General features: G+C 39.5%; 1 protein-coding gene across 5 annotated transcripts in view; it reads right to left on the bottom strand.

Moving 5' to 3' along the window:
- Positions 1-26949, bottom strand: part of ATP11B (ATPase phospholipid transporting 11B (putative)) — a 65243-nt gene extending 38294 nt beyond the window's left edge. For all 5 annotated transcript variants that reach the window (XR_004060951.1, XM_030954066.1, XM_030954067.1 and 2 more), the window contains exons 1-8: positions 26706-26949; positions 11668-11784; positions 10781-10870; positions 7750-7830; positions 3484-3591; positions 3209-3337; positions 2985-3088; positions 1724-1771 (exon numbers count right to left, since the gene is read on the bottom strand). Coding sequence is in view for 4 of the 5 variants with exons in the window: in XM_030954066.1 (XP_030809926.1) it covers positions 1724-1771; positions 2985-3088; positions 3209-3337; positions 3484-3591; positions 7750-7830; positions 10781-10870; positions 11668-11784; positions 26706-26732 (704 nt within the window). In the remaining variant the exon portion in view is untranslated. The remainder of the gene's footprint in view (positions 1-1723; positions 1772-2984; positions 3089-3208; positions 3338-3483; positions 3592-7749; positions 7831-10780; positions 10871-11667; positions 11785-26705) is intronic.
- Positions 26950-27479: the final 530 nt, after the last annotated feature.

The raw sequence follows: 27479 nt of genomic DNA, 5'->3' as shown, positions 1-27479 counted from the left end.
AATGTAACAGTTACCATCACAAATACCATGTGTACCAATTATACACATAGATTATGATTAATTCTTTAAATGAAACATACATATATATGTTAATATTTTAGGCTAGACTTAGACTTTAAGTGAAACTTTGAACTAAAAGTGACTAAATGCTTGAGCACTTAAAATTTTCATATAAGAAACATTAATTTATATTTCTGGATTCAATTTTGTAAAACCAGCCTGACAAACCCAAAATACCAAAGCTGAATCGGTGCAACACAGACTAAACAAGTTTATCTTAGACAGAAGATACAGCTCCACTAATAGTCAGAACTTGCAATTATTTTTTTCACCTTCATTTAAATCAGCTGTTTTACACTGTCAACTGAATTATTTTGATAAATTATCCCAATGCTGCACCTGTCAAGCTTGGCAGGAATGAATTCTGAAAAGCTCTCAATGAAGTAGCAGAAGTGACCTTAGAGAATGGCTGAGTGGGTTTTGGGGGGTGGCATGGGTGAGGCTTTTTGGTGAGGGTAACTAAGCTACTGAACTTAAGGCCAAGTGACCTGGCTGCTACACTTCCATATTTCTGGCAAAACTCCTTGATTCACTCTGAACTCCATGTCACTCCCATCCAAAGCTGACAGATGTTTGCCAGCCTCAGACTGAGACATTCAGCTCCTCAGACTGAAGGCAGATGTTACAAGAAAAACAGTATTCTTTTAAAATTCAAGTAGAAATTTCACTAAAAAAAAAGTGTAAAGGGTAACATTTTGGACATTAGAGGAGTGAAAGAACCATAGCAGATTTACCTGCTTCTGTGACAAATTTGCACACAGCACTTCACTTTTTCAGAAGAGGTGACAAAGTTTTTCTGAAAGCCGGACAATCAACAACTTTCAAGATAAAATAACTAAACTTGAATGCTAAATATTTCTGAAAATTTGGCAATTTCTTGTGAGTGATTTCTAAGTCTTTATTTCAAACCATTATTCTTCTAACTCCTGTCCTTCCTGTTTTCTCTCCTATCCTGTTGTAGTGGTGGGAATGAGCAGCTGTTTGGATGCCTACTGGTAGCTCAGACCAACCCACAGCAATCAGAAATCTTTCCAGGAAGTCGAGATGGAAGTCTGTAAATGGCTTCACATCTTTATTTTTGTAATTGTAAGCGTGTTTGTTACTTGCTGTGACTGCACAAGGAAAGGTGGTGAGCCCATGATTATGTGCACACAGCTGTGTTGCCTGTAGCAGATGTAAGCACTTATCTGCACAGTCTAGCTGTAGTTTGAAATTGATACTAAAAATTAGAAATTCATAGCAGAGGTTTTGTTAAACCAGGAATTTCTAGGGATTGGAACTGCAAAAACTCCTTCTCAGTGCCGCTGATGACAGGGGATCTGTTGTAGTATAGATACTACGTCAGTGGAAATCGTTTCGGATCAATAGATGCTTTAATTAACAAATAACAACAAAGTTACCAGCTGATTACCAGTGCCAAAAAAATTACCTGCCTCGCAACAGCCAAGCTTTCCAGAACTCTTGTATTAAATCTATAAAACTGGGTAGTAATGAACTTTTTAAACTCATCTTTTCTCATCTCCATCTGAGGTATGCAGCTGCAATTGACACCTTTAGTAAAAATACCTCCCCTTTTCATATATTCAACAGTAACTCCTGTAATGGTCAAGATTTTAACCACCTCCATGTGTTTTAAATAATCATCTTATACAATTTTACTCACCGTACTATTTCTTCAGCTTGTTGACTTACAGTTATTCTTCCAACAAATCTATGAAAGATGGATATGTCTTAGAAGTATCTACATAAAGACTCAAAAACGTAAACACCTTCTCTACATTTATAACATAGTCATTAATAGTTCACAAGTAAAAAATAAATCAACTTTTAACAACAATCAAACTAAACCAATATGGCGAAATTAGCAGCAATTTTACAAGAGACATTTAGCAACAGAAACATTTATCCCTCATAGGAACAGGCATTTGAGAAAGCTTATTAACTCTTGATTAATTGCCACTAAAGATTATATTTCTATTAATTTAAAACAGATTGTGACTTCTTGATGATTCAGTAAGAAATAATTCCTCAACAAATCTAAGTTTGCACATTATCCATCAGAAATAGAAACTTTTCATTTAATAAAGCCAATCTACTACACATTTAAAAATCTGACATGCACATATTTAGCATGACTCCAGCCACAAAAAGGGACACAAACTTCTATAGTGATTGTACCTTAATTTGCTAAATATCAAATATTTGAACATCTGTTCAAACTGAGTATCTTAGTTTTAAAATACCTAATATTTCTCAAAGATCTCCAAGCTTACTTAAGAACAGCTGTGATAATATACTTGGATTTTAAAAACTACTACTTCATAGCTATCATTTTCCATAATACAATTCAGAAGAAACTTGGATGGGAACATAACTTTTGCTACCCATGATGCTGCTTTACAGAGTCTATGGCCTTGCTTGCTGATGTTAAAGCACGTTCGGATATCCCTTTTTAAATGTAAGGTTTTGCTGCTGAAAAATGGAGTTCAAATCTTCCCTGAAGCATATGCGAAATAAATATGAGCAACACATATCCTTAGAATTAGACTTGAGTCAATTCCACTTTAACATATCCTATATAATATTGAAATCTCCAGCAGAACCTTATGGAACTTTCTTCTACCAGATCAGGCCATTTAATTCTTTAAAATCTAGAAGTAGGTTTACTGATTAGAACTGAAATGTACATAATTAAAATAAAAAAGATAAATATTATAATGTCTGGTTTACTACTCAAGTACTCAAGTTTAACTTGTCACTTGCCACTTTCATACTTTTATAAGTACAAACACAAGCTGATTATTAAAACCTAAAATTCAAGCAGATGTCTGAAGCTATTTTAGCCCTAGCAAGACCTGTAACATTCTGAGTATTGAACACCTCATTTTGATTTAATTTCAAAATATTTAATAATAAAGTGATACCTGTATAGATCTGCTTCTGGCTGCTGACATTCTATAACAGCTACCAGTTTGTCCAGGTTGGCAACAGACTGCAGCACTGCTGTTTCTGGGACTGCAACATGTGTCTGTAAAACAGTGCCCATTGGGTTACTACAGGACTACCAGGCAGCAGGGCAGGTATTTCAAAAGAAGGCAAAATGGCACCACAAACTAACTACATTCTATTTCACATCAGTAACCCAGACCTTAAGATTGGTCTCTCCATCCAAACTTGCAGTGGTAACGTGGCATGAACCATCCACTCGGTCAGACGACAGGAGCACCAGATCAACAGGGAAAGTCTCATCTTTGGCTACTCTGACGATGTCCCCCACCTAACAAAGTGAACATAGATCAGAAAGATACAAAGAGGTTTAAAGGGCAGAATTCCTTTCAGCATTGTTACCAAGCCACAATGATTAGCAATAAAACAAGAGTTTTAGCTGTGTAACAGAAACAAAATGCTCAATTTGTCCTTTACCCGAATGTTTTTAGATCTGGTTTTCACAAGGCCACCACTTCGAACAACATAAACTGGAGCACCATTGACTTCATTGTCTGCTTTATGTCGCAGCCAGTCCTCATAGCCCTGTGGAAAACACATAAAAATCTACTTTTTAAGCAAGAAAACTAAAAAGCAGACCAAATTTAATCTACTAAGCAAATGTGTTCAAACTACTTCCTGTTTTGTCTGAATAGTTACTAACTTCTCTTGTTTCTGCTCCAGCTGTTACTCAAGAACCTGTGAACCTCTTAATTTTGTCACTTTACACAAACATGTAAAGGCAAATAAAGTAGCAGAACTGGTGAAGAAACTTAACAGTCCCAAGTTCTCTTAAAACAAACCGGCAGTGACATTTTCTGTGGATCAGATGACCAAGCACTCAATAAATCTTTGATCTATATGGATTAATACACCACAAAACCGGCAACAGTCAGTCCTCAGGCTCCTTTGTGGGTCCTTTTTTTTTTTAAGAAGTAACAGATTGAAATTACTTTCTCAAGTCATACCATATAGCATTTCTTATAGTTACTGCCATAGCCCATGCATGAAACCTCAAGACTTAATTCTGTGTGACATGCTGTTGACACATAAGCTCTGTCCAGCAAGAGAAGATGCCTGAGAAGATTTTTGTTCTTTTTGAGTCCTAATGGAACAGCCTGCAGCAACTGAACTTTTAATTGATAACCTAAACACCTGTTTAGGCACCCTTTATCCCATGTACACACACGTGCAAACATTCAAGACTGTGAATCCAAGTATACTATTCACCTCCTATTTTTCTTAAGCGTGAATCCACTGCTTGTTTAATCTAACAGCATTAGATCATAATAGCATATTAATCCCCAAGTCTAGGTACTGTTTGGAAAGCCCCACTAGCAAGCACAGGAAATGGATCAATCATGCAGGAAGTTCAAATGTCTCTTACAACCTCGCAAGACTCCTGCAACTAATCTGCAATAACAGAAACCTCCTAAAATGCTTTTCTGTAGGTATAAGAACTGTGAAAGAATAAAAATATTTCCTTCGAAGTCTGCAGACAGAAGAAGGCAGCTGTGTGAAACAGCACGCATAATCCCAACTCACCCTACAAACATTATATGAATGTCATCGTACAAGAAGTACTAATGCAGATGCAATTTACAGTTCTGGAGCTTGTAGGAAAATTTATGTGATGAATTTTGCATGTTAAAAATAGTGTTGTAGTTCTACCTTCACACATCTCCACTGTTATCTGCACAAATAAGTAAGGACAGCACAACTGCACAACCTGTGTTTGAAAAGAAAGATGAAGGAGAGGGGGAATGGAGAAAAGGAAAGAGCTTTATATGCCAAATAGCTCAAAATCAATAATTAAGAAGTGTGCAGTAATAGCAGCCATACAGAGAAATACTGGGACATCAGAATCCTGAAGTCCCTAGGTACAACTCTTGAATCCTTTCTAAGCAGTATGAAAAAGCAAAAGTCAGTACCTACAGCTCCTTGTTAAAGGTGACTGACAGAAGAAAACAAGGATTTAACTAACATCCAGTAACCTTGGGGCATTTGTCTCAAAAACCTGAACAGCTGAGCAATGTGGGCATTTGGCAAAGAACTGAAATTTACCTTCTTTAGAAAGTACAGATTTCAGCGCTTTCTCCATCTGACACCTCCTGCCTCCAACACAAGGGTGACACCTCACACCAGGGAATTTTCAAGAGCCAACTTAGTGTGGTCAGTTCAAATTCCCCCGAGATTTAACTACTGCAGCATTTTTGAGAGGTCCTTGTCCTCACTTGAAAACATTGGAAAAATACAGTGAGAAAGAAACATGCAAGAGGAATACAGGGAAGGTTGCCTCCTTGACAGAAAATAAACTAAATATTAAAATCCCTCAATTAAATTATATTCTTAAGTCCTGCTTAAATAACTGCATCAATGTAATTGAGAAAAGATCTGCATTTTATACTACTAGGCTTTTCATTTTCAGTTTAGGTCTATAGTTAATCAAAACCTGCAAAGTAGTTGTTTATAATTTACCTAGTAGTCAAGTAAACATCTGCATTCCTTCAGCTAAATACCTACGAACTTATTAAAATGCACTGTTTCCTAAAGTTCCTTGGGAAATACCTTTATTTTGTTGTATTTTGTTTGTTGGTTTAACTTTTTGTTTTGTTTTTATTTATTTGCTAACTTTGAACTCCTTGGCGGACTGCATAAAGATCTTCAGAGGCATAAGGAGGAAAGTGCTCTGGCCAACAAGACAGACAAAATGACACAGCATCAGCTGCATCACTTTGCAGTCTTGTATGTCCTTCTTCTGACCTAGGTGCAATTACACTTCCAAGTAGAAAAAAGTTCTGTCTCCTTGGCTGAGATTAAAACAAGGCTGAGTTCTGAGGTTTGCAAGAGGTGCCACATTCACCAGTCTTCTGGAAGGCAGGGAACTTTTTCCATCCACTGCTAAGCTTCTCAAGCCTTCATATGATTAATGTCTCTATTTTTCCCCTTCATCTTTTGAGAGAACTCTAAATTATAGTTTAACATTTATCCTGATGTAACTTTGTACAGAACCAGTGCCCCACAGCTTTCAAAAAGGGGTTCTTTCCTTTAGATCTTCTGTTACACTTCTGGTTTAAAGAAAATGGGAACTGATTTTGAGGCAATACTGGGGATTTTTCCCTCTGCACTCCAACAGATTTATCTTTCTCTCTTGTCTGAGAGCAGCCTGTTGGAAATAGCACAATTCATTGTCCCTTGAAGATAACCGCCTGTGAATATTGCTTGTGTCCTTTGCAGCAGGTAGGAGAAACATGAGAGTCCATTACATCAGTTTAGGTGGTTCCAACAATCCTTGCAGAGATATTGAGACAGCCAGGAAATCTCTTGATGCCTGGCAAGTCATGAATGATTCGAAGCTTCCAGGAGGAATGACAGAATCTCTGTTCTTCAATATTGGTAAGGGAGTTAAATTTCCCAATATAAGATTGGACATTTAGAAGCAAGGTGGTAAGATTATTTTTGACTATTTTAGACTTACACAAGTCCAACTTCTTTCTGGAAAAAATGATCTAATATTTATAACTCTGTTTCATAATCCCTTTTAGTCCACACAGTTTCATTATCCATTGCCTACATATGATTATAGCTTTTGAATGTGTGATTTTTTTGGGGGTGATGGTAACAACTGCAATTGAATAGGATTAGGGCATTCTACATATACAAATTGCACAGCAACAAGACGAAATATTAGTCTAAATATTACTCCAGCTTTAAGAACCACTCTGTCCCAAACACCTTTCTATCTGCTTGAAAGCTAGAACTATTTTTACTTTTGCCCTATTTCTGGGTGGCTTTGGGTCTTTCTGGCACAGAAGGCAAATTGAAATTCTGGTTACAGCTCTGAAACAGTCTCCTGCTTATTTTTCAGTTGTGAGGTTGCATCTATTCCCAACAGCACTGTCAAATCCCTTGAAGAGGATAGCTCCTGAAAATTACCTCCCTGCAGAAGAGATTATGATTTTTATCCACATCACTTCTTTATTTATAAGCTTGTTTCTTTCTCCTCTTGCTTTAAGGGTATAAATAAAACAGAAGACCTTTTTTTTCTTTCTTTTTCTTTTCTTTTATTTTATTTTTACATTCCAATTCCAGAGGCTCTAGGTCTCAGTAGGATGTAATATGGTGCTGGAACAAGATTTCTATTAAACTCTGAAGATTTTTCTTATTTTAAGTGCTATGAAACACTTCAAAATGTTTCATGCGACCAAAGAAGACCAGGGTCTTTTACCTAGTACAGAATCGTGGTTAATACACATTTTATGCCACAAAACTTACCCCTTGGGGCAAAATTTGCCTTTTAACTACTGACAAATACACCCTGCATCACTGTTTCATCTGCCCAAGCTCCTTTCTCAGCGTGTGATGTGGGAGGACTGGTTCTAACAGGCAGTGAGGTGTGCCAAAGGAATAAGTGAGGAGCTTTCAGAAAAGGTCTGATAACAAGTGACATGTAATGTTTAGACAAAAATGCTGCCTGACAGTCATCCACTGTCCATTTTAGGGTACTGCAGTGAGTCACTGAGTGCTTGACAACCAACCAAATGCTGAAGCTCAAGCATCTAACTAGAAGCATTAAACCCAAAATAGTTTCTAAAAATTACACCATTTTTCTGTATTTTTAGTATCTAAGCACTATCCTGGTCAGACTCTGTTAAGTAACTTTACTTCAGCAGGACTTCATGCTGCGAGATTTTTTCCCTTTACCTGTTTTATGGCTGTCACAGTTATGACAAAGAATAATGGCAATCCACTGGTAATAGGACTGGTAGGGGTATCTATCATGAGCTAAAAGAAAAGAAAATATGAAAATTAGTCCAAATGTCATTTTTACATTTGTACTTTCAAAACAAAAAAAAAAAAAAAGAAAAAAAAGAAAAAAAAGAAGCAAGATGACTATTTTCCAAACTCTTTATTATAACCTGTATTTTTACTGAAAGTCCTGCAGTTTCTCAAGCAAAACTCAGTTTCTGACAACTAAATAATATGCCAGTAATTATGCAAACAAATGTTTTAGGGCACAGGGCAGCCTTAGTCACATTCATATAGAATGTGACAATTTTAAAGGTCCTTACCAAAAGGAAGGTATTAATTTCATCCTAGAAAAATAAATTCAAAAGCACATTACAAAGGAAGGAAATCTACATTTCATGAAGCTGTTTCAACACTATACGATCTACTGCTTACCAGCAATGTAGAGTATAACATCATCCACTTCAGAAGTGAAAATAAAGTTAGGAACAGTAATTTTCAATGGTTTAGATATTAGCGAACACTTTTTTAAGACTGCACCTTTCTGGTTGCCCCAAGTTAACATGCAGTTTTTACAATTTGTGCAATTATTGCTGGCATGCCAAAAGTGCAGTGTACACACTAAGGTTCTGTATGTGGGGGGATGTTAGTGGTTCTCTTCCGCTGCAGGAAAAAATCAACATGGTCAAGTGCTGTAAAGGAAATATACACAAGAACTACTCAAAACCACAGACATCGATTTGATCCACTTTACCTGAGACTTATGGCATTGCTTTGGGAATCATTAAAGAAGAAAAAAAAGTCATACATGAAGTTTACTCTATCACTGAGGAAGGACCTCACAGAAAAAACAGATCATGCCACTTTACAATACACACTTAAGGTTTTTGGTTGTTTTTTTTCACTGAAACAGACAATTTATAGAACACAACAAAAATGAGACCTAGCCTGCAACACTGTCTGTTCTTTAATGGTAGCACTACAATTTCAGTTTGGCAGCTTACTGACCAAGAAAAACGCTACCAAAAGCATCTGATTTTCGGCTGCATAGGGTTAATCATGGCGTTTCTGCCATCTACACTCTCTCATCCTTTCTCAAGAGAGCTCATATATGAAAATGAAGCAGGTTTTGTGCTGGTGGAATTGTCATGTTTCACCAGGACACCATGGTCCTCTGCCTGCCACGCAGCTGGACACACATCCATGACACACCTCATGTCACCAAAATGCAGTCTGTCACCTTGTTTTGGGCATGCACATGTGTGGTGAACAACGTGGACTGGACTGTGCTGCAAGTTGAAATCACACAATGAGGCCCTGCCCCAGCTCTGCCATCCCCAGTGGAAAAGGTGGTAATGACAAACACTGCATCTTGGCCACACGAGATTCACAGGACTGGGAAGGTACCATGGTGGTCAGCTTTAAAAGGCAGCTTAGCCTCATAAAAATAAAAATAGTAGATATTAATGAACTTCCAAAAGGTATTTGAATAAAAACAGAATTCCATTCTAACAAATGAACAAAAATTACTTCAACTTTTCTGCTGTTCTGTTTCCAGAACACACAGACAAGAAGACATTTCTCATACAGATGAGGCATCCATTGACACAAACTGAGAGGACAGGATGACACTCAGAACAGAATTTCTGCCTTAGATTCTTATTTAGATACTACTGAAAGGCAATAGTTTGAAAGAACTATGACACAACATTGAACTGAAGAGATAAATCTGCATCAAAAAGAAGTAAAAGCGATGCTGTCTGTGGTTAGTTTAATAACATTTACGTTCCATCTTCAGCACATTCCCATCTTCCTCATGCTACAATATGTTAAACACCATGAAACATTACAACAGGAATGATACAGTCATTATTCTTAACAGGGAGATGTGACAGACAACACATTTTGTGAGCCTAAGTTAGAACTGTATGACTTTAGTCCAGCACAGGAATTTTCAGCCTAGGAATGTTTTTCTTTTTAAATGTGAAAGAACAAGATCAAGGGACACAGGAGGCAATGGGTTAAAAGCTGCAGACCTGGCCCTGATACTGACACCTTACACAACCACAGACAAGTTTTATGAACTCTTCACTACCCCTATTCTTTGTCAAAGGAGGTGCCATCTCTTTCATATGCACACTCTAAATGTTGGTTAATCACTGTGGAGAGCTGTACATGTTCAAATTATTCTATTTTATAATGAAATAAAAGTTTGTGTACCCCAAAATCTTGTCTCTGCCTCAGATACTAATTAGTATATCAAAAGTTACAATCTCTCCTGAATCCTTCTCCCACTTATCCATCACCTACTAAGCCTAGAACAGCTCCACAGAATTCAGGTACATTACAGAGCTGGAGAGGCAATGATCATAGGAAATGTACAGACTGTCCTAATCTACTTGTGGGTGTTCTTAATTAAAAGAAATACAATCAGCTACAAAAGCCACAGCAGTATTTCTGTCATAAACTGTAACAATAACAGTACTAACTGAGGTCTTCAAAACTGGCAAACTATTGATTTTAACTGTAATATCTGTGTGTTCATTTTATCTAAACAAATTGAATTTGAGGATCTTAGAACTATATCACAATAGCCTGTTGATGACAACCACCTACAGTGGAAACATTCAAACACCACCAACACCCACAAAGACAAGAAGCATATCTGGAATTTTATTACTCCCTTAAGAGCTTTAAAGTTGTATTGGAGGCAGACAACTGAATGCCTGTGCTGACTGTGCAATGGACTTTGAAGCTACACACTCAAAAATACATTAGCATTCATGAAGATAAAACCTAAGGATAATACTTAAGTTTGGACATAATTATTTTAAAAGTTATGTTCATGTTCTTTTCCTGGAGAAACTGGAAATGTATTCCTTTTATAGACAGAATATATATCAGTAGAGAATTTAAATTCATAAAACAAAAATCAGTAGCAAAATTTACAACATAAATTGCAATTTTTGAGTATTATTCAACTTACCTGAACCAAAAATATAATGAGAAAATAAAAGTTGGCTACTCTTCTGAACTGCTCAAATAAGTTTTTTGGAACAAAATTCCACACTGTATACTGAAGGGGAAAAAAAGGAAAGAGATGAATAATTACAACATAATGCACAATTTTTTCAGTGCAATTCAGTTCTGCTCCCACTGAACTCTCCTAACCTAAATGTTCTCATTCCCCAGGTCCCCTCCCCCAGACCTTGCTGCTGTATCCAATTTTTGTTCTTTTTTTTTTTTATTCCTTCTGTTCTAAGTACAGCTAGCAGGGAAGCAGTGGTGGTAACTGCATTTCCTCTACAGGCCAAGTTTAAAATGTTTTCCTCCAACTGGGACAGGGGCAGCTGGAGTCATTTGGCTGCTTGTGTCCTGGGTAGGAGGAAAGAAATTAATTCCTGCAGCTGTAACATTCCCTCCAACACTACAGCAAGGAGGCACATCCCCACCATCAGCTCTATTGATTTCAATCCAAGGACACACCGGGAGGGAATCCGCAACTGCAGTCCACTGCTGATTTATTTTATGCAGAGTACTGGCTTTCAATTTGGCTATTTTAAAAATCCTCATAACCAGCTTCATCCTGCCTTTTAAGTAGTTTTGGTAACACTGGATGAAAAACTACTTTTCTTCCAAAAGCCTGACCAACTTGCTTAATTGCTCTGTACTTGAGTTTTGAGGAAAGAAGGGTGAGAGAATGACACAAACTACACAAGAAGCAATCCAGCTTTTCTCTCAAAACAGTTCAGAGTTTGTTTCCCTTTGAATATTGTATATGCACCACTAGACATAATACAGGCGTGCACATCTGCCACACAACTTCTTAAGCAACACATCAAGTGGTTTTGCCATGACAAATTGATTCCTTACCTTGGATGATATGATTCTGTTGTCTGCAAACTTCTGAGGAACATAATGGCCATGCTGGGGAAAACGGTTTGCTATATAAATAGTTCTTGTGTCGCTTTGATGCGGTGGGTCAAAACCCTAGAACAAAAAATAAAAAAAAGAGGCAATCAAGAAAGTTGATTTTATGAACTGCTGTTTTGTAAAATTCTGTGGAAAAGGACATTCTGTGGAAAAGATACCAAGCAGCTGTTTTCAAAGAGTAAAGAAAATTACTGTATAAAATTGAAGTCTGCTGGGTCCAGACAATTTTCAAAAACTGTGGGGAAAAAAACCCCAAATCTTACTTTTGAGGCTGTGTACTCATTCTGAAAAAATGAAAGGAAAAAACCCTGACTCAAGGCTACAGAACACTCGCTACCATGCAAACTTGAAGCCCTGCAAAACTTAAAAAGGAAGAAACAGAAATAATTTACAAAACTTCACAGCTGTGCTCATGATAACCCTAATAAAACAGTTTATTGAGAAAAATAAAAGGTCAAAACATACGAACTATACTACTATGCTGTAGCAACTGGATTTTGACAAGATTCTCACCAGAGAAAAGCCAAAAGCATATGCAACTGACCAGACAGCAGTATTTTTCCAAACAAGTTCTATCTCCAAGAACTAACATTTTGTCTCATTTCAAACATGATTTCCTGCCATTACCACCAATTCATACATGAATGGTGCAACAGTGAAAACAAACCTATGGGGGTAAAAAAAGAAAAAGCATACTCAGCAATACTTATCAATAATTTCCTGCCAAAACAGGTGATCTGTGTGAGGTCCCTGGGAATCAAAGCCCTGTTGCAGGTCTAATGGTCAGTGTTTGCATCATCTGCTTCTTCAAGAGAAGTGGAACACAAGTGTTAAACCTGCAGATGATACCACCCTGGGACTGCAAGAACACCAAGCAAGAGAAAATTCTTGACCAACCAGATGCACAGAACACGAAGATCCAGCACAAAGAAACTGCATCCAGAAAAAGAGAATAAAAGCCCGTAAAGGAATTTTGAAGAAAAATGTCAAAGGCTATAATAGATCACAGGCTAGACATGAGTCATCCACGTCACCCCACTGAGAAAAAGGCCTTCACTGCAGAGGAGGCTGCAGGAGGAGCGGGAGCCACAGCTGAAGCACTGTGAACCAACTGGACAGCCCCCAGAGGAGTGCAACATGTACCCCAGGAGATCCTGAAAACATGACATATAACGCAAGGCTGAACAATCTAAAGAGCAAACAAATTAGAGTCATTTAGCCTGGAGGAGAGGAAACTCGGGATATCCTAGTAAATCTCCTGATACACAGAAGACTGTTCCATTGAGAAAATGGGGGCTTTGAAGGCCAAAAGAACAGAAGTAAACAGGCTTAAGTTGCAGGTAAGAAAACTTAAGTCTGGGTATTGGAAAGCAAACCAATTCCTTTGTTGTGGAAAGGAATAATTAAATACCAAAACAAGTCATGAGGAAAGGTTGCAATGTCTGTAACACAAGGGCTTATATCTAGGTCATTCAAGTCTATGTTTAATTGAGCCTTTCCTGGGGCTACATGACTCACCAGAACCCTTCCTAGCAATAATGTTCTGGCCCAGAGAAGCAGGTGATGGCAGAAGACAACCAAACAGTAATAATTCAGACAACAGGCCAAGAAAACTACTAAAGCAAAAAGCTCTTAGGCACTAAATAAACTACTGAAATTAAATTTGGAATTGTTGTTTGATCGGGAGTCAATGACTGTCTGCAAAGTGGTGAATTCCAGCATCAGCATCACACACATTCCTAATCTTAGAACCAACTTGCAGAGTTTACACAATCTCCATATTCTTTGATGCCAAGTGCAAGGACAACTGGTGGTGTCCTTTGCTAGAAAGGGCATTATCAATTCCACCACTGTAGGTGAGGAAACTGTATTTGCAGTTGTTTTGCTCCACTTGTGAATGAGGCTCAGAGCTTTATAGGTGCGAAAAAAGTGACACTTCACAGAACTCCAGAAGAAGATACCTCTGTACCAGTTAACTACAGAAGATGAACAGTGAGCACAATGACTGACATAAAAAATGATTGGTGCGACCAAAAATTAATTTCATTTTAATCCATGAATATCTCTAACACAGGTCATTAGGATGTTCACATTCAGGATGGTGTCATTTTAAAGTAAAGGAATAATTAAAAAATCCTCTCAAACATACAAATGTTTGTGTTTGGCATCATTACTACAGAAACATTCTGCTTTAGAAAGAAAGAGGTCCAGAATAATGAAGGGAGAAGGAAAGGAAGGGGGATTTTTCAAAGAGATTTGAACAAGAATAAACTTTAGATGACAAGCAGTGGAAGGCTGGTCTAGTCACATGCTCCAGGGTGAAAACTTGTTTAAAGATAAGAGTGGAGCAGGGAGACAAAAAGTAGATAGGGGAAAGGATGGAAAAAAATACACAGGATACCAAAAGCAAAATGCAAGGAACTGTTCACAGCTTTAAGAAAAGAAATACAAGCATGAAAGGAAGATGAAAAAAAATGTACCTGTTAACTGCTGACACAAAACTTAAAGAGAAGAGTGTTTGTAGCAGAAGCATTTTGGATATCTGACATTAGTGACACAGTATTCCTAAACCAATCCACAAGATGCCACAAATAAAAGTGTTTTTCAAGCAAGAAAAAAGGTGCCTAATTAGGAAGACTTCATGCACAGCTCTCTTCTACATCTCAGAAAATGTCTGGCACTCACAAAATGCCAGACATCCTCACTTTGGAAAGTCAGACTCTACAGTCTGAAAAAATTCCACTCTAAATCAAACAGATGTAAAGCAAGGAAAAAAACCACAAAGAGCAGAGAAAACAAGTTGCAGTCTTCTTTCTGACAGTGATAAATGCTAACCTGCATGCCACTTGCTGAACGCTATTAAAAGATAAATCAAAGATTACTGACTGACTAGGATATCACTGAATTTTTTATATGCCCTTTTTAGGCCACTATCTGAGCACCTGAAGGTTGATGAGTATGATGACATTTATGATGAAGAGTAAAGACCTCTGTACAACTCCAGTCTCACTGCACAAGCACTTCTATCAGAATGAATACCTCTGCTGAAGCAGGCGCAGATGACTAAAAGCAAGAACTTTACTTTCCAAATAAATCAGAATCTCAGGCCATACAAGTTTACAGGTGCAGTTGTGGAGCAAAAACAGCTTAAATTTGCAGTCCATAGCAATTCAATTCTGTTTCGTTGACATTTGCCACGGAGAAGGCACAGAAGCTGTGCAGTCAGCAGATCACAGTGCCCATGCAAGGCAGGCCAGGGACAAAAACCCCTCAGCTGTCAGAGCTGTGGTTGGGAAAAGGACACATCCCTGACAACCTCAGTGACTCGGCTGTAGTCACAGCAGGAAGTGAGTGTCAGAGCTGGGAACAAAACCCAGATTTCCTAAGTTTTATGACTATGACTACTAAAAATCACTTGAAATTAGCCAACAACCCTGCCATCTCACAATTAGCTGATGAGACCACAACTAAGCAGATCTTCCAGAGAAATTTGAATTACACATCTCTCCAAGGAAAATTCTGCACAGGCATTGAACTTCATTGTTCAAGAGCTGAAATGTCTTTAACTCTTCTCTAACTATGGTGCTGGTCACAGAGCCTGCTCCTGACACTAAACTGATTTGTAGACCAAATTTCTGCCCAGCAAGGGATTTTCCACAGTGACTCTGTGCAGCCAGCAAAGCAGTGCAGAAAGCACACTGTTTCCTAATTTCACTTAATAGACAGTTCTCTCTTTCTAACGTCATTCTCCAACTCAGCTGCAAAAGTAGGGTAACATGCCCTTGTCAAAGATTTCTGCAGCTAAACAGCATGAGCAGAGAAACCCTAAATTAGAGTCTTGCAAAATGATTGAATTGTCACCAATCTCTTTCCAAAAAAAGTTAGCTTTCCTGCAGTTATCTAGTGAAATTATTTCTACCCAAGTGCACAGATCACTGACTTCATAACAAATAATGCTGAATATATGACAAGACCTGGTATTTAAGGCTTCTTGACCAGGTATATTACAGGCATATATATTACATGAATCCCCTTTAAATAAAATTTGACCATATGATGAAGTGACCTGATTTTTCTCCCCTTCATGCTGCAAATTAAATCTAGATTTATTGGCTAAAGTTCAGTTCCTCAGATGATTTACCAACACAAACCAGGCGTTATCTACCCTTGGAATACAGCTCTCATTGAATCTTTGCTACACACTTCCCCAGCAGAAGTTTTGCACCCAGATGAACTTAATACTTTGGTTTTGAAAACAGCCTAAAAGCATGCCTCTTATATACAGTACAGAGATACTCTAGTCAAGCTGATTTATAAAGCACAAATGAAAAGAACCTTTAAAAATAGGAAAAGAAAGAAGTGATTCATAGTTTTAATTTCTTATAAATTTGAATGACTGTAAGCAAAGTCTGAGTAATTTTCAATGAACTTCTTCAGAAGTGATTTCATTACTGTTCTAAAAGTTAGACAAAGATATTCTCTGTGCAGTAAATTAGGCCCCTTTAAAACAGCACAGAAAACATATCCCAGGGAACTGAGGAGAAATATTTGACTGCAATTTAATGCAATTTATTTCATGAAAGCCATGAGATTCAACAGCCACCCCCAAACAATTCTTTCCTACATTTTGTCTGCATCTCAACCAATGTACTTGGAGAACTGCCCATTGGCCATCAGGTAAGGAAAACTGATCCATCCATTTTCCCATTTTGGTTTGTGGTTTTGGTTTTGTCTTGGGGTTTTTTTTCCATCTTTTTTTAATATGTCATGCCAGTTGTCTGGTCATATAATAAAAAGCTTCCCCGTGAAAGAAAAGTTTTACACTGCTGCTGAGGAGGCCTTAATAACACACATAACAAACCAGGCAACCGCACAGGAAGCAAAAAGACCCTCCCAACACCTGCAAGTGCAAAGGAAGAAAAGAAAAAAAGGCTTTTGTACTCAACCTGTTGCTGTAACATACACATCTCCTTCAAGACTTAACACTTCAATACCACTATTAAGGTATGGCAGCGTGCACCAACGCCCTCCCCACACACTCCACAGCACTGCTGGGTGAGACACCAGAAATCCACAGATCTTTCAGCAAGGATTACTGACATGAGACTGGCAAGCAACACGTCCATTTCATTATCAGGCTTTGCAATATGCGCATTGATAATCACAAATCATCTGCCAGGTGGTTTTTGCTTATGACTTGCATAAACTTAGTATACTTTAATATAATCTCCCAGGGTTTCTCATTCATTACTCACAGCTTTTACAGAGGGGGAAGAAAAACCAAATTTGTATTTGCCAAAAGAACTTCTGCTATGTGACCACTGAAAAGTGAAAGGGGTTTGAAAGAAGGAAATCCCATTCAGAACCTCTTCCTCCTTTAAAAGCCCACACTGAACACAACAGACAAAAGCAGCAGCTCCCCTAAACCTTTCTGAATATCACATACTACTTAATAAAGCTAATAAACAGAAGAAAACTTGGTCTCAGAAAGCTTTTCTCCTAGGGAAGTGACTTGACTGATCATGGCTGCAGAAGCAGAACACCACATTTCCTGGCAGACAGCCCAAAAGTCTGCTATTACACTGCTGTCAAGATATATTTTGATTAAAGGTGTTTTGAGGAAATGGATTTTCTTGCTTTGGATTTTCTTCTGAATATACATAGAATACTTTTCCCTCTGTCAGATAAGATGATCTATTCACACACCATGCCCATTTTCAGAAGTCTGTGTAAATTTGTACTCCATACAGTCAGCCAATAATTCTTTCAGTCATGTAACTGGGCAGCAGTCAAACTGAATTTGCCTTATCAAAGGTTAGCATGAAGGAAGAAACAGCCTCTCACAGCAATTTTAAACACTGCTCTAACAACTAAAATAGTGAATCAGCTGAAGCACCACGATGTGTACACAGTGCCATGCAATTTGTACCTCCCCTTTTAAATACCACTGCAGTAAAGAAATAAAACTACTTAAAGTCATGCACTATTTGTGCAACTTCCTCTTCCCTCTTACTGTATCTACAGCTGTTCAAAATATCTGATAATAAATCATGCTGTAACCTCCTAAAAGACATATAGCCAGATTACATTCTCTTGTGAAAACACACCCTCTAGGTAACAAGGCCTGTGAAATTATGAGGCAATAACCCTTCCTTTCACAAAGTTAAAATATGCCTAGTAATGCAACAAGAAAAGTTGTACTGGTGCTTGCCACAAAGTCCTGCTCACAAAGAGCTCAAGTTGTTCTTACTTTACATACTATTTTGCCAAGATGCCCAACAAAATAACTTGGAAAAATCCCTACTTAAAACTTTAAAAAATAATCTATCTTCTCCTTATTTATCTACAAACACAACAAGCAAGGTAAGCTGGCCTCATTCACTGCTAACATACTGCCCAGTGCCAGTTTCTCTGCTCAGGTCACCAATGCCAAACAGACTGGTCTTGTAATATCAAAAAAATCAGAAAGGAAAAACGAGCTGAACAGGCAAGTTAATATTTCTAACAGAGCACTCTCAAAGGCTGCTATGGCATGTCCAGTTCCTGCTAGCAGCAAAGGATTTGAATGGAGATTCAGGTAAATTGTTTAATTCAATAACAGTCCAACTTGCATCGATGAAGGAAATGGTATTCTTATCCTCTCCTAAAATCCAAATCACAGTATTTATAAAATATAATCCATTTTGGACTTCATATGATAATACAAACCTAAGACCTTGTAATAGCTGCTCTTTCATGACTGTCTTCAACAGAATGCCAAGATTCACTTGATTAATCCAGTAACCAAAGAGGGCCTACACAAAAGCCAAGGAGGGACTGTTTATAAGTTCTTGTAGTGATATTACAAAGGGGAATGGCTTTAAACTGAGAGAGGGCAGATTTGGATTAGATACAAGGAAGAAATTCTTCCTGGTGAGGGTGCAGAGGCCCTGGCACAGGTTGCCCAGAGAACCTGTAGCTGCTCCTTTCCTGGAAGTGTTCAAGGCCAAGTTGGATGGGGTTATCCTCTGGCCTCCATGTGCTTAACCAGCCAAATGTCTCTAAATACATTCCTTGTCCATTGCTTTATTTTAGGATGCTCCCTGTCAGACACACAGATCATCAATAACTTTTGCTCAGATGCTTTTTGGAAGAAAAGAGACTCTACAATAAATTGTCTTCAGCTTCAATGAAGGAAGAAACTTAGTTACCATTCAGGTTCTAAAAAGCAAGCCTCAATCCCAAAGGCAGGGCTAGCAGCTCCCAAGTTACATTTCAAGGCCTGTCAATGTGCTCTCATTTTTTTTTCTTTGAAAAAAAGTGCTTCATGTAAAGTCCAAGAAGCTGAAGAGACACCAAGGCTTGACAGTGTCTGTAATCCAAAATGCCAAACGTGGTTGGTCTTTTGCCACATGCTCCCAAAGCAGCCCACTGCTCTACCATGGAAATGAAGATGCCTTTGCAGTTCCAACTACACAGTTCTAATTTCAGAACTAAAAGTTTTCCTCTGTGGGTTCCAGCAATTAGTTTTCTTTATCTGCAATATCATCTTCCTGTCAGGCATGTACAAAAGGAGAGTAGGCAAGATTTTTAAAGCTGAAGGGTGACTTCAGACACCCATCAGGAGACAACTACAGGGCATCACACTTCATAAAATAAGAAATGAGAGCTCAAAAATCACAAGCCACTTTTTCAGAAGACTTCTCAAACGATATAAGCTATATTGAACATGGAAAGTGCTGCAATCCAGCAATAATCAACCACGGAAATAGCAGCTACTAAACAGGCCACACTGAGAAATACAGGACCAATGCAAGAAATGAAACATTTAACACACAAATCCTTCACATGCCTCTAATGACCATAGGATGGATCTCAGAAAAAGAACCCCCCAAGTACATCCTTTCTGTACATTCCCTGCATTTGTTAACTAGGTTTATAGCAGATTTTCAATATGAAATAAAACATTCAAACTGTGACAGGCTATGAACTTTCCCTTAAGGCTAGAAAGCAGCTCAAATTTTGTAGATAGCAATTTCACCATAAAAAAATTACATTTCTCAAGTCCATGACAGGAAAAATACAGAGCAATCATAGATTCCTTCACGTACTGGCATACGAAATACACTATTATCTTAAAATGAAATGCTGTTTACCCTCTGCTTTGAAGAATCATTTATAAAAGTATTTTACACAAGCATGAAGAGCTCCTGTTCTGGACTACTCATACAGCCATTATTGAAAAACCCTTGTTTTCAATATTTGGATTTGTTCTAGTAGGCAATAGCTATTTATGCCAATCAGTTCCTGCACTGAGAGTCTAATTCATATTTTCTTTCAGCATGGAACAAAAAACAACAAACCCTTTCCAAAAGTATCTTCCCCCAAAATCACCATTAAATAATAAATCTTACGTTTTTTTCAAAATGTGTGCCAAAATTATACTGACAATTGCTGACAATGGCTGCTCAACAAATTTCACAGGAAGAGAATTTAGTTCATTGCTGGAACTGTCTGGCTCTTCTTTTAACATGCTTTGAAAAAGCCTGCTCTGTAAAATATTACAGTTTTGAGTCTACTGCATCCACCCAATAGCATTTTTAGCTCTAATTCCATTTTGAACACGATTTATTATTTAAGTGTCGGTTTAATGCCCTGCTTTCAGACATGTGTACAGACTAGCCTATCCTTAAAGCTTGCTAAATCTTAAGCTTCCTTTCCATTTTATTGCAATTCTCTTTCCAAAGAGAAATGTAAATATCTACAAAAATGTGCAGAGCCACACAAAGTAGCACAAAAACATGCAAAGGAGTAACAAAATGCAACAACAGATGACAACATGTATTTTGGGGCATAAACCATTTAAAACCTCTTCCCCTAGTAAAACATTTCAGGATGAAAACAAACAGTTTGCCTTTTGTCTGCATCATTATCTCTCCTTCCCATTTACAGGAAAGTTCTCCTTTCCCAGACTTATTTTTACGCAAAGTAAACAAGGAAAAAAAATCCTCTTAAGTCACTGCATGTGGGAGGCCAAGGAATTGCAGGCGTTTGTTTTTTAAATCACAGTGTAGTTCTCAGTCCTACTTTCTATCTTTTCTACCATGGTCTGCACTAATGCTAAGTGGTTTTCTCAACAGCAGGTGAAAAGAGGTTGAAAAAAGTCTAGCTGCAAATATGTCACCTGTGTTTTGCTAGAAGATATGACCTTGCATTTACAGAGACACTTTGTCACATCTATTTTGCTGCAGTTCTTACCTGCTTGCTTAACAAACAGATTTTGTGCTAGAAATTGAAGGATTTTTTTGAGGTAAACTTTTCCTGGTGACATAATTACAAAAACAGTCATGACTACTGAGCACATCACAATACAGTCAAGAAAAAGCATGAGCAGATCGCCACTGAAAGTCATAAGTCATGACACTTTTAATGAAATTTAAACACAATGTTGTATTTTTCTTTTATAACTTCTGTCTCTCCATTCCAGAGGAAAACAAATGTCAGCTTTAATGAAGTCAGCCAACCCATTTAAAACTAGAAAAACAAATACCAATGATATTCAAAACACATGTTGAATGTTACTAAATCCAGCACATATCTACTTGCCTTAGATTACAAATTTTACCTTCCAGTGAGAGTGCAGAAACAATCTCTGAGCAGTAAACAGAGCCTTTCACCCATCCCACCAGATACTCCCTATTGACCAGAACACAAATAGTTTTTGCTCATTGTTAACAAAATTCTATTCTTCTCCCTCTTCTCCCTTAGTCACATAAAAACCATAAACAGATAGAAGCTATTAAGGGAGCAGGACCCCATTAGTGCAGGAATATCATACAGTCAATTATTGAGTGATAAGTGGAAATTTGGCACAACAAAAATTTGCTGTTTAAAAAGCTCATGGATAGGAGAAAAAAGAAAAGAGGATGGGACAAGATACAGGTCAAATACCCAAGTCTCACAGCAAAGCACATCAGACAACACCAATCTTCCCATTTTTAAAACAGTTTTAGAAAGAATCAGTGTCAGGACTGGTTTGATTATGTTTTGGTATGCAATTCTTAGATTTAGAATTTAATTTTCATGAGGAAAGACTTACAAATTACACACAGGACACAACGGATGTCTCCATTTGGAGCAGACAGCTGGCTGAAGACAGGGCCAGGTTCTGCACGCTTTGGAACACATTGTGCTGCAAATGTATCAGCCCTCAGCAGCCACAGAATACAAAGGGAAAATAAGGTTAAAAGACCCTAACACATGGGAGCACTAGTCCAGAGATCAAAGAATATCCCTGGCAAAAAAAAGAGGGCCACATTTGCTGCTCTGCTAAGTTAGAGGAGGGGAGTCCTTGACCTCCAGCTCTGAAACTACTCCAGCAAAGCAATGCAACCTTTGGGCTGTTCCAACATGCACCTCACTGATCCCTCAGTGATAATACAGAAGGTATTAGCCATGCAGTCTGAACCCCAGGAACTCTTCTGAGCAAATATGTATTTAGTTTTCTAGCATAAAATAACAAGCAGCTAGTTAGTTTTAGCCAGAAAGGGGAAGAGGCTTCATTGAAAAATAAGAGGTAGAAATATAGTACTCCAGAATAGCAATGTGATTTCAGAAGCTAGATTCTCAATCATTGGATTAGTTTAAAGTATTTCTAGCATTCAGAAAACAGAAGGAATTTTGGGGGGGAGGGAAGTAACTGTATTCAGTGAAATGATTAAGAGAAAATAATACACACTTGTCAGTGCAAACAATGAAATAAATGCTGTCCACCTTGTTCAGAATGCCAGTAACTGCAAGGTATTACAAAATACCATCCGTCCTCTCAGAACATCTCAACAGTAACAAGCATCTGAAAGGAAAAAAAAAAACCATCCCAGACATCCAATCCTCTAGTGCTAGTCTATTTGAGGACATTCCCTTATTAGTAAAAACTTTTCATTAGAACACATCTAGAAGATGAACACTCCTACAGATACTGTGCTGGCTGTGGAGGGTGTGAGGTGTGACAGGCACTACCTACACAGAACAGTCAAAAACATTCCCTGTGATCACCCCTCAATGCAGCCTATGGAGAACCTCTGGACTTGATAAACTCCTGACATCCCTCTCAGTCTGAACCTTCTTATAACCAGGAAATAAATAAAATAGCCTGGTAACTAGGTTTTACAGTTAATCTATTGATTTTATCTTTGATTTACAGTAAAGTAAGAAAACTGCATTTGCCCAAACCCAGCTCTCCACAGCATTAAAGCTGTTGTGCACTACAGCATTCAGGTCCTTAAACTGCAAAGATACTCAGCCAAATTGAGCACAACACTTGTCTTGAGTTGTCATTAATATAAGAGGGGCCGGGCAGGCAACTCCGAGGTTTTGTCCATGTGGAATCCTTTGTACTTTACTGACCTGTTAGACAACAGCTCAAAAGGCTCAAACTCCTCATAACAGCAATAGAAGAGAAATCCTGAGTCCCTTCTCCAATTGACAGGACTAATAATTTAAAATTATGCAGCTAAAATCATACATACAAGGGTATTCTACCACAATTTTGAGAGACCTCCTTGCCAGAGAACTGAAGGTGTCAGTACGTTCTGTTAATAGCACTGCAACAGCTCCTGCACTGCATGTGCACCATCAGAGAGCAGCACAGCCCAAATGCTGCCTAAACCCACCAAAGGAGAAGTGGAACAGAAAGTCCCTGGGTGTTACAAATGTCACTGTACTCTCCTTTTGTGTTGGTACTGCACAAATTCGGCCGTGGGAGCCACAACAGCACTTGGTACACAGATTTGCCATGAGGTCTAACCCATCATATCTGGAAATGCAAATAAAACCTACTATGCTATTCCTGAATATTAATGGTGCTTCCTATCAACTGTTGTTTATCCGGTTGCTTTTTTCAAGCGGAGTTGGCTGTGCCTGTGGCGTTATGCAACCCTCCAAATCCACATGCCTACTGCTCTCTGAGATCTCAAGGTAACAGAGCAGGAACCCAGACATCTCTCTGGCCCAAAGCTTGTCTTTATCATGGCATTTTACTCAAAGCCATTAATTGTAACTCCATTTGGCTCTATTTTTTTCATTACTAAAACCTAAGTACTTCCAACTATTAACTACATTCTATAACATCACATTAACTAGGAAGTTAATGACTTACTATGCAGCTTATTTAGCATGAGGTAGCATTAGATGGAGAAAAACTGATAAATGGTCTCTGCTAGGGCAGTATGAATTGTATCAGAGCAAGAAAACCACACTTAAGGCCAAGATAACAAACAACCTGATGATTTGTGCTACATAGGCACTGAAGGCTGTACTACTGTCACCCATTTCTTAGATACAACAAATCACGAAAAAACATCTAACACCTCAGTTAAAAAACTGTTACAGACTTGTAAGACAATAATAAGGATGAATGAAGCCTTACATTCTCAGCATGTCTCTTCAGATGACTGTTCATGCCTTTCTATTTCTTTCTGTAGCTCTACAGGCATCCACTGGACTTCACAGAGAAAGCACAGCAAAGTCACTTCTTTCAAAACATAGCTAAAATAATCTGAATTCCATACCAGGTCCTCTCATTACCTGAAGTTCACCTGCTTCATTCTCCCCCCATCTTAACAATTCAAGTTCTCAAAACCATACCCACTCCTGAGCACTCAGTATATGAAATACTGTTCTCTTAAGCAAACAAGAAATTGCAAAACAATTCATTGGTTTCATACAGAGAGTACTTAAAAACTACCTCAAAGCACCTTCAGCTAAGTACCAGTCCCTCCCCCTTTCCCCAATCCCTTACTACTTTTCCAGCATTTCTGCACACCAGCGTTTTTCTTTTGTATTACTACAACATCCCACTTCCATCACTCCCACACATTTGCCTGACTCCAACCCTCCCATAAGGATGAGGACCCTCTTACAAAGCCCATTGCCACATCAAGCACAGGTACAAATGCATGCTCCAAAGGCATCCAAACCCACACATTCCTCTCTTCTCCTCTCAGACAGAGATTCTGGCACCTTTTCATTTGATTATTTCTGTCACCCCACTCTTCCCACTCATTCTGGTTATTTTGTCAGCATCCTTCCCCATGTTTTTAGCCCTCTGACATTCTTTCAGAATCTAAACATCACAGCCATGTGGAGAAGCAAACATATGGTGGGATCTATGTTAAACCAGCAATTACACACAGGGATGAGTTGTCTGAGTGTCTTTAGGAAGAAACACGCAGTGTGATACCTATCATAGGCCATTTTGCACCTTTATGAGCAGTGAAACAACCAAGCCATTAACATCTGTGACGTCTATAGGAAAAAACTCAAAAAACACGTATAATTGCAATAATTTTTTCTCATCAGTATTATATTTAGATGTCTGCCAAGAATCTTGAATTTTTATTGTCCTGCTTTTCTACTACACTGATTTGTTTCTTCCCTGTCAAAACTAGTGCAAGTTTTAAACTGTTATTTTCCACCATTTTCCTTTAAGAAGCACTAAAACCTCCTAGTGCCAAGTTTATTACTCATCCTGTTACACTAATGTTTTACTTTCTATTAAGGGCAAACAGATTTCTGGAAAGCTGGTCAGTGTACTAATTGCAGTGAAAAAAGCAACCATGCCTGATACATGAATTGCTAGCACTGTTACAGTCCTAATCTAAACTCATGGAAGACAGCATAATGCTGCTTTAAAAACCACACACACAAACCTCAAGCCACCTTCAAGTGGAAAAAATGACAGCTATGTTATACCAGTTTTGGGTTTTTTTCATAAAAAAAGGTGTGTAGGACTGTAACAGAACAGAAGAATGTGGTCAGAGCGCACACAGAGCAATTAATTTCCAGGTCAGTAACTGCTGGTGTCAGACCAAACTACTGAGCACTGTCAAGCTGGCAATGAGACCATGACCACAAGCTCTCTGCCTCAGACACAGAACTGGGAAAATCTATGGGCCATGGGAAACCAGGTCAGGGAAGAACAGGAGAAAAAAGAAAACACAACATTTTTTTATCTTTTTTTGGTAAAAAGTGATGCAACAAATTGTACAAATCATTAGTGAGACAGAAGCTTTAACAAATCAAAATCTGAAAACCTAACTAATGTAAACTCTTGCACTAACCTGGACAACATCCGCAATGCAAAGTAACTCCAAAGAATGGAAGAAGTTATTTTACAAATACATCATTCAGAGAGAATTTCTCCCTTAGAGGAAACACAAGTAGGATAATGCTGGTCGGGGCAGGAAGCCGGCCAATATTTCAAATCAAAACTGTAAATCTCGATGTACTTCCCCTGCTACAGTATCACAGACGTGACAGCCACGGCCGCCTGGTTTCCCCTGCTCATTCCTAACCCAGCACAGCAAGCAGCGCCCGTGCGGGGGGACAGGCACCCCCACTGCTGCCTTTTCCAAGGGGCTTCCCCCGCCAAAAGCATTTCACGGATGTTTTCCTTCAATTTCATGCACTTTCAAATCCTCAGCAGGCAGCGGCTGCAAAGCGCACAGGTACGGGAAAATATTTGAGAGAGGCACGTCGGGTGAAAAAGCCTTAAAACATTTCGCAACGGGAAGGAGGAAGAAGCTGCGAATCTCTGAAGTATCAGTCCAGGGAAAAAGGCACCATCATTTCTCCGGGAAGTTTGGGGAGCCCTTCCCAACGGGGGTCACACGAAAGGGAACGGGCTGTCCTCTGTGCCAAGGGGGTTTCGAAGAAAAAAAAAAAACACACAAAAAAAACCAACCAAAGGCCAAAAGATCGGAACACCCAAACCCTCGGATACGGGTTAAAAATAAAATTTAAAAACCCTTCAATAACGATCCAAGTGCAGCCCGCGGGTCTCCCCAGCCCCTGCGGGGGGCAGGACTCTCCTCTCTCCCGCACCCCGGCCCTGTCCCCCGCTCCCTCCGCGGACCCGCGGCCCGGGCGGCGCCGTCGGGACGGGGCCGAGCCGAGAGCTCGCCCGGTCCGTGGCGTGGAGGGCGCAGGGAGGCACCTACCAGCTGCTGCCGGACCCAGCGCAGCATCCCCGGCGGCGCGGGTCGCGGCCCCCGCGGCGGGGCTCCCTCGGCAGTGCCGCGCCCTCCCTCCGCTGTCTCCGCCGCCGCCGCCTCAGGCGAGCCGCCCGCCGCGGCTGCTCCCCATGGCGCGGGGCCCACGCCGAGTCAGGAGCGGCACAGCCCCGCGGGCGCCCCGAGCCGAGGCTGCCGCCGCCATCACAGCGCGGCCACTGACACTCGGCGGCTGCGGCCGCCCCGGGAAGTGACGTGGCGGGGCGGGGAGAGGGGACGGTGTGAGCGATGGAACCGTGAGGGGGGTGCTGTCGTGACTTGCCCCGGGCCTGGGCTGCCGTGGTCCGGCCGCTGCGCCGGCCTGAGGTGCGGCTTCTCGGGCGCAAGAGCCGTGCGTGCGCCCGAGTCATTCTCGGGCAAAATTCCAGCTCCCTATACGGGCTCCGGCCGCAGCCCGTCATGGCTCAGCGCCCTCAGCCCTATGAGGGCCCCCTGTTCTACCCAAAGGAAGCTACTTCGCAGCTTGACTGTTTTGTCTTTCTTTTCTTTGCAAATATTGCAAAGCGTACACATGTTGGAATAAAGCCTTTGAAAAGAGAGCAGATAATCACTGATTTAAAGTTAAAGCCCAAGTGCACGGTGCGTGGGTCTCCCAAAGCAGGGAACAGGTGCTGGAGGATCTGGCGCCCTGCTGCCGGCAGCATTGTCTGGAACCGCTGTTTGTTAAAATCGGGTGTAAAAATGTGCTGATGTCAGGCAGTG

Source organism: Camarhynchus parvulus, chromosome 9 (assembly GCF_901933205.1).
Source record: "Camarhynchus parvulus chromosome 9, STF_HiC, whole genome shotgun sequence".
In the NCBI taxonomy this organism is placed as follows: Eukaryota; Metazoa; Chordata; class Aves; order Passeriformes; family Thraupidae; genus Camarhynchus; species Camarhynchus parvulus.
The sequence above is the reverse complement of the archived record's forward strand: the minus strand, read 5'-3'. Positions and strand labels throughout refer to the sequence as shown.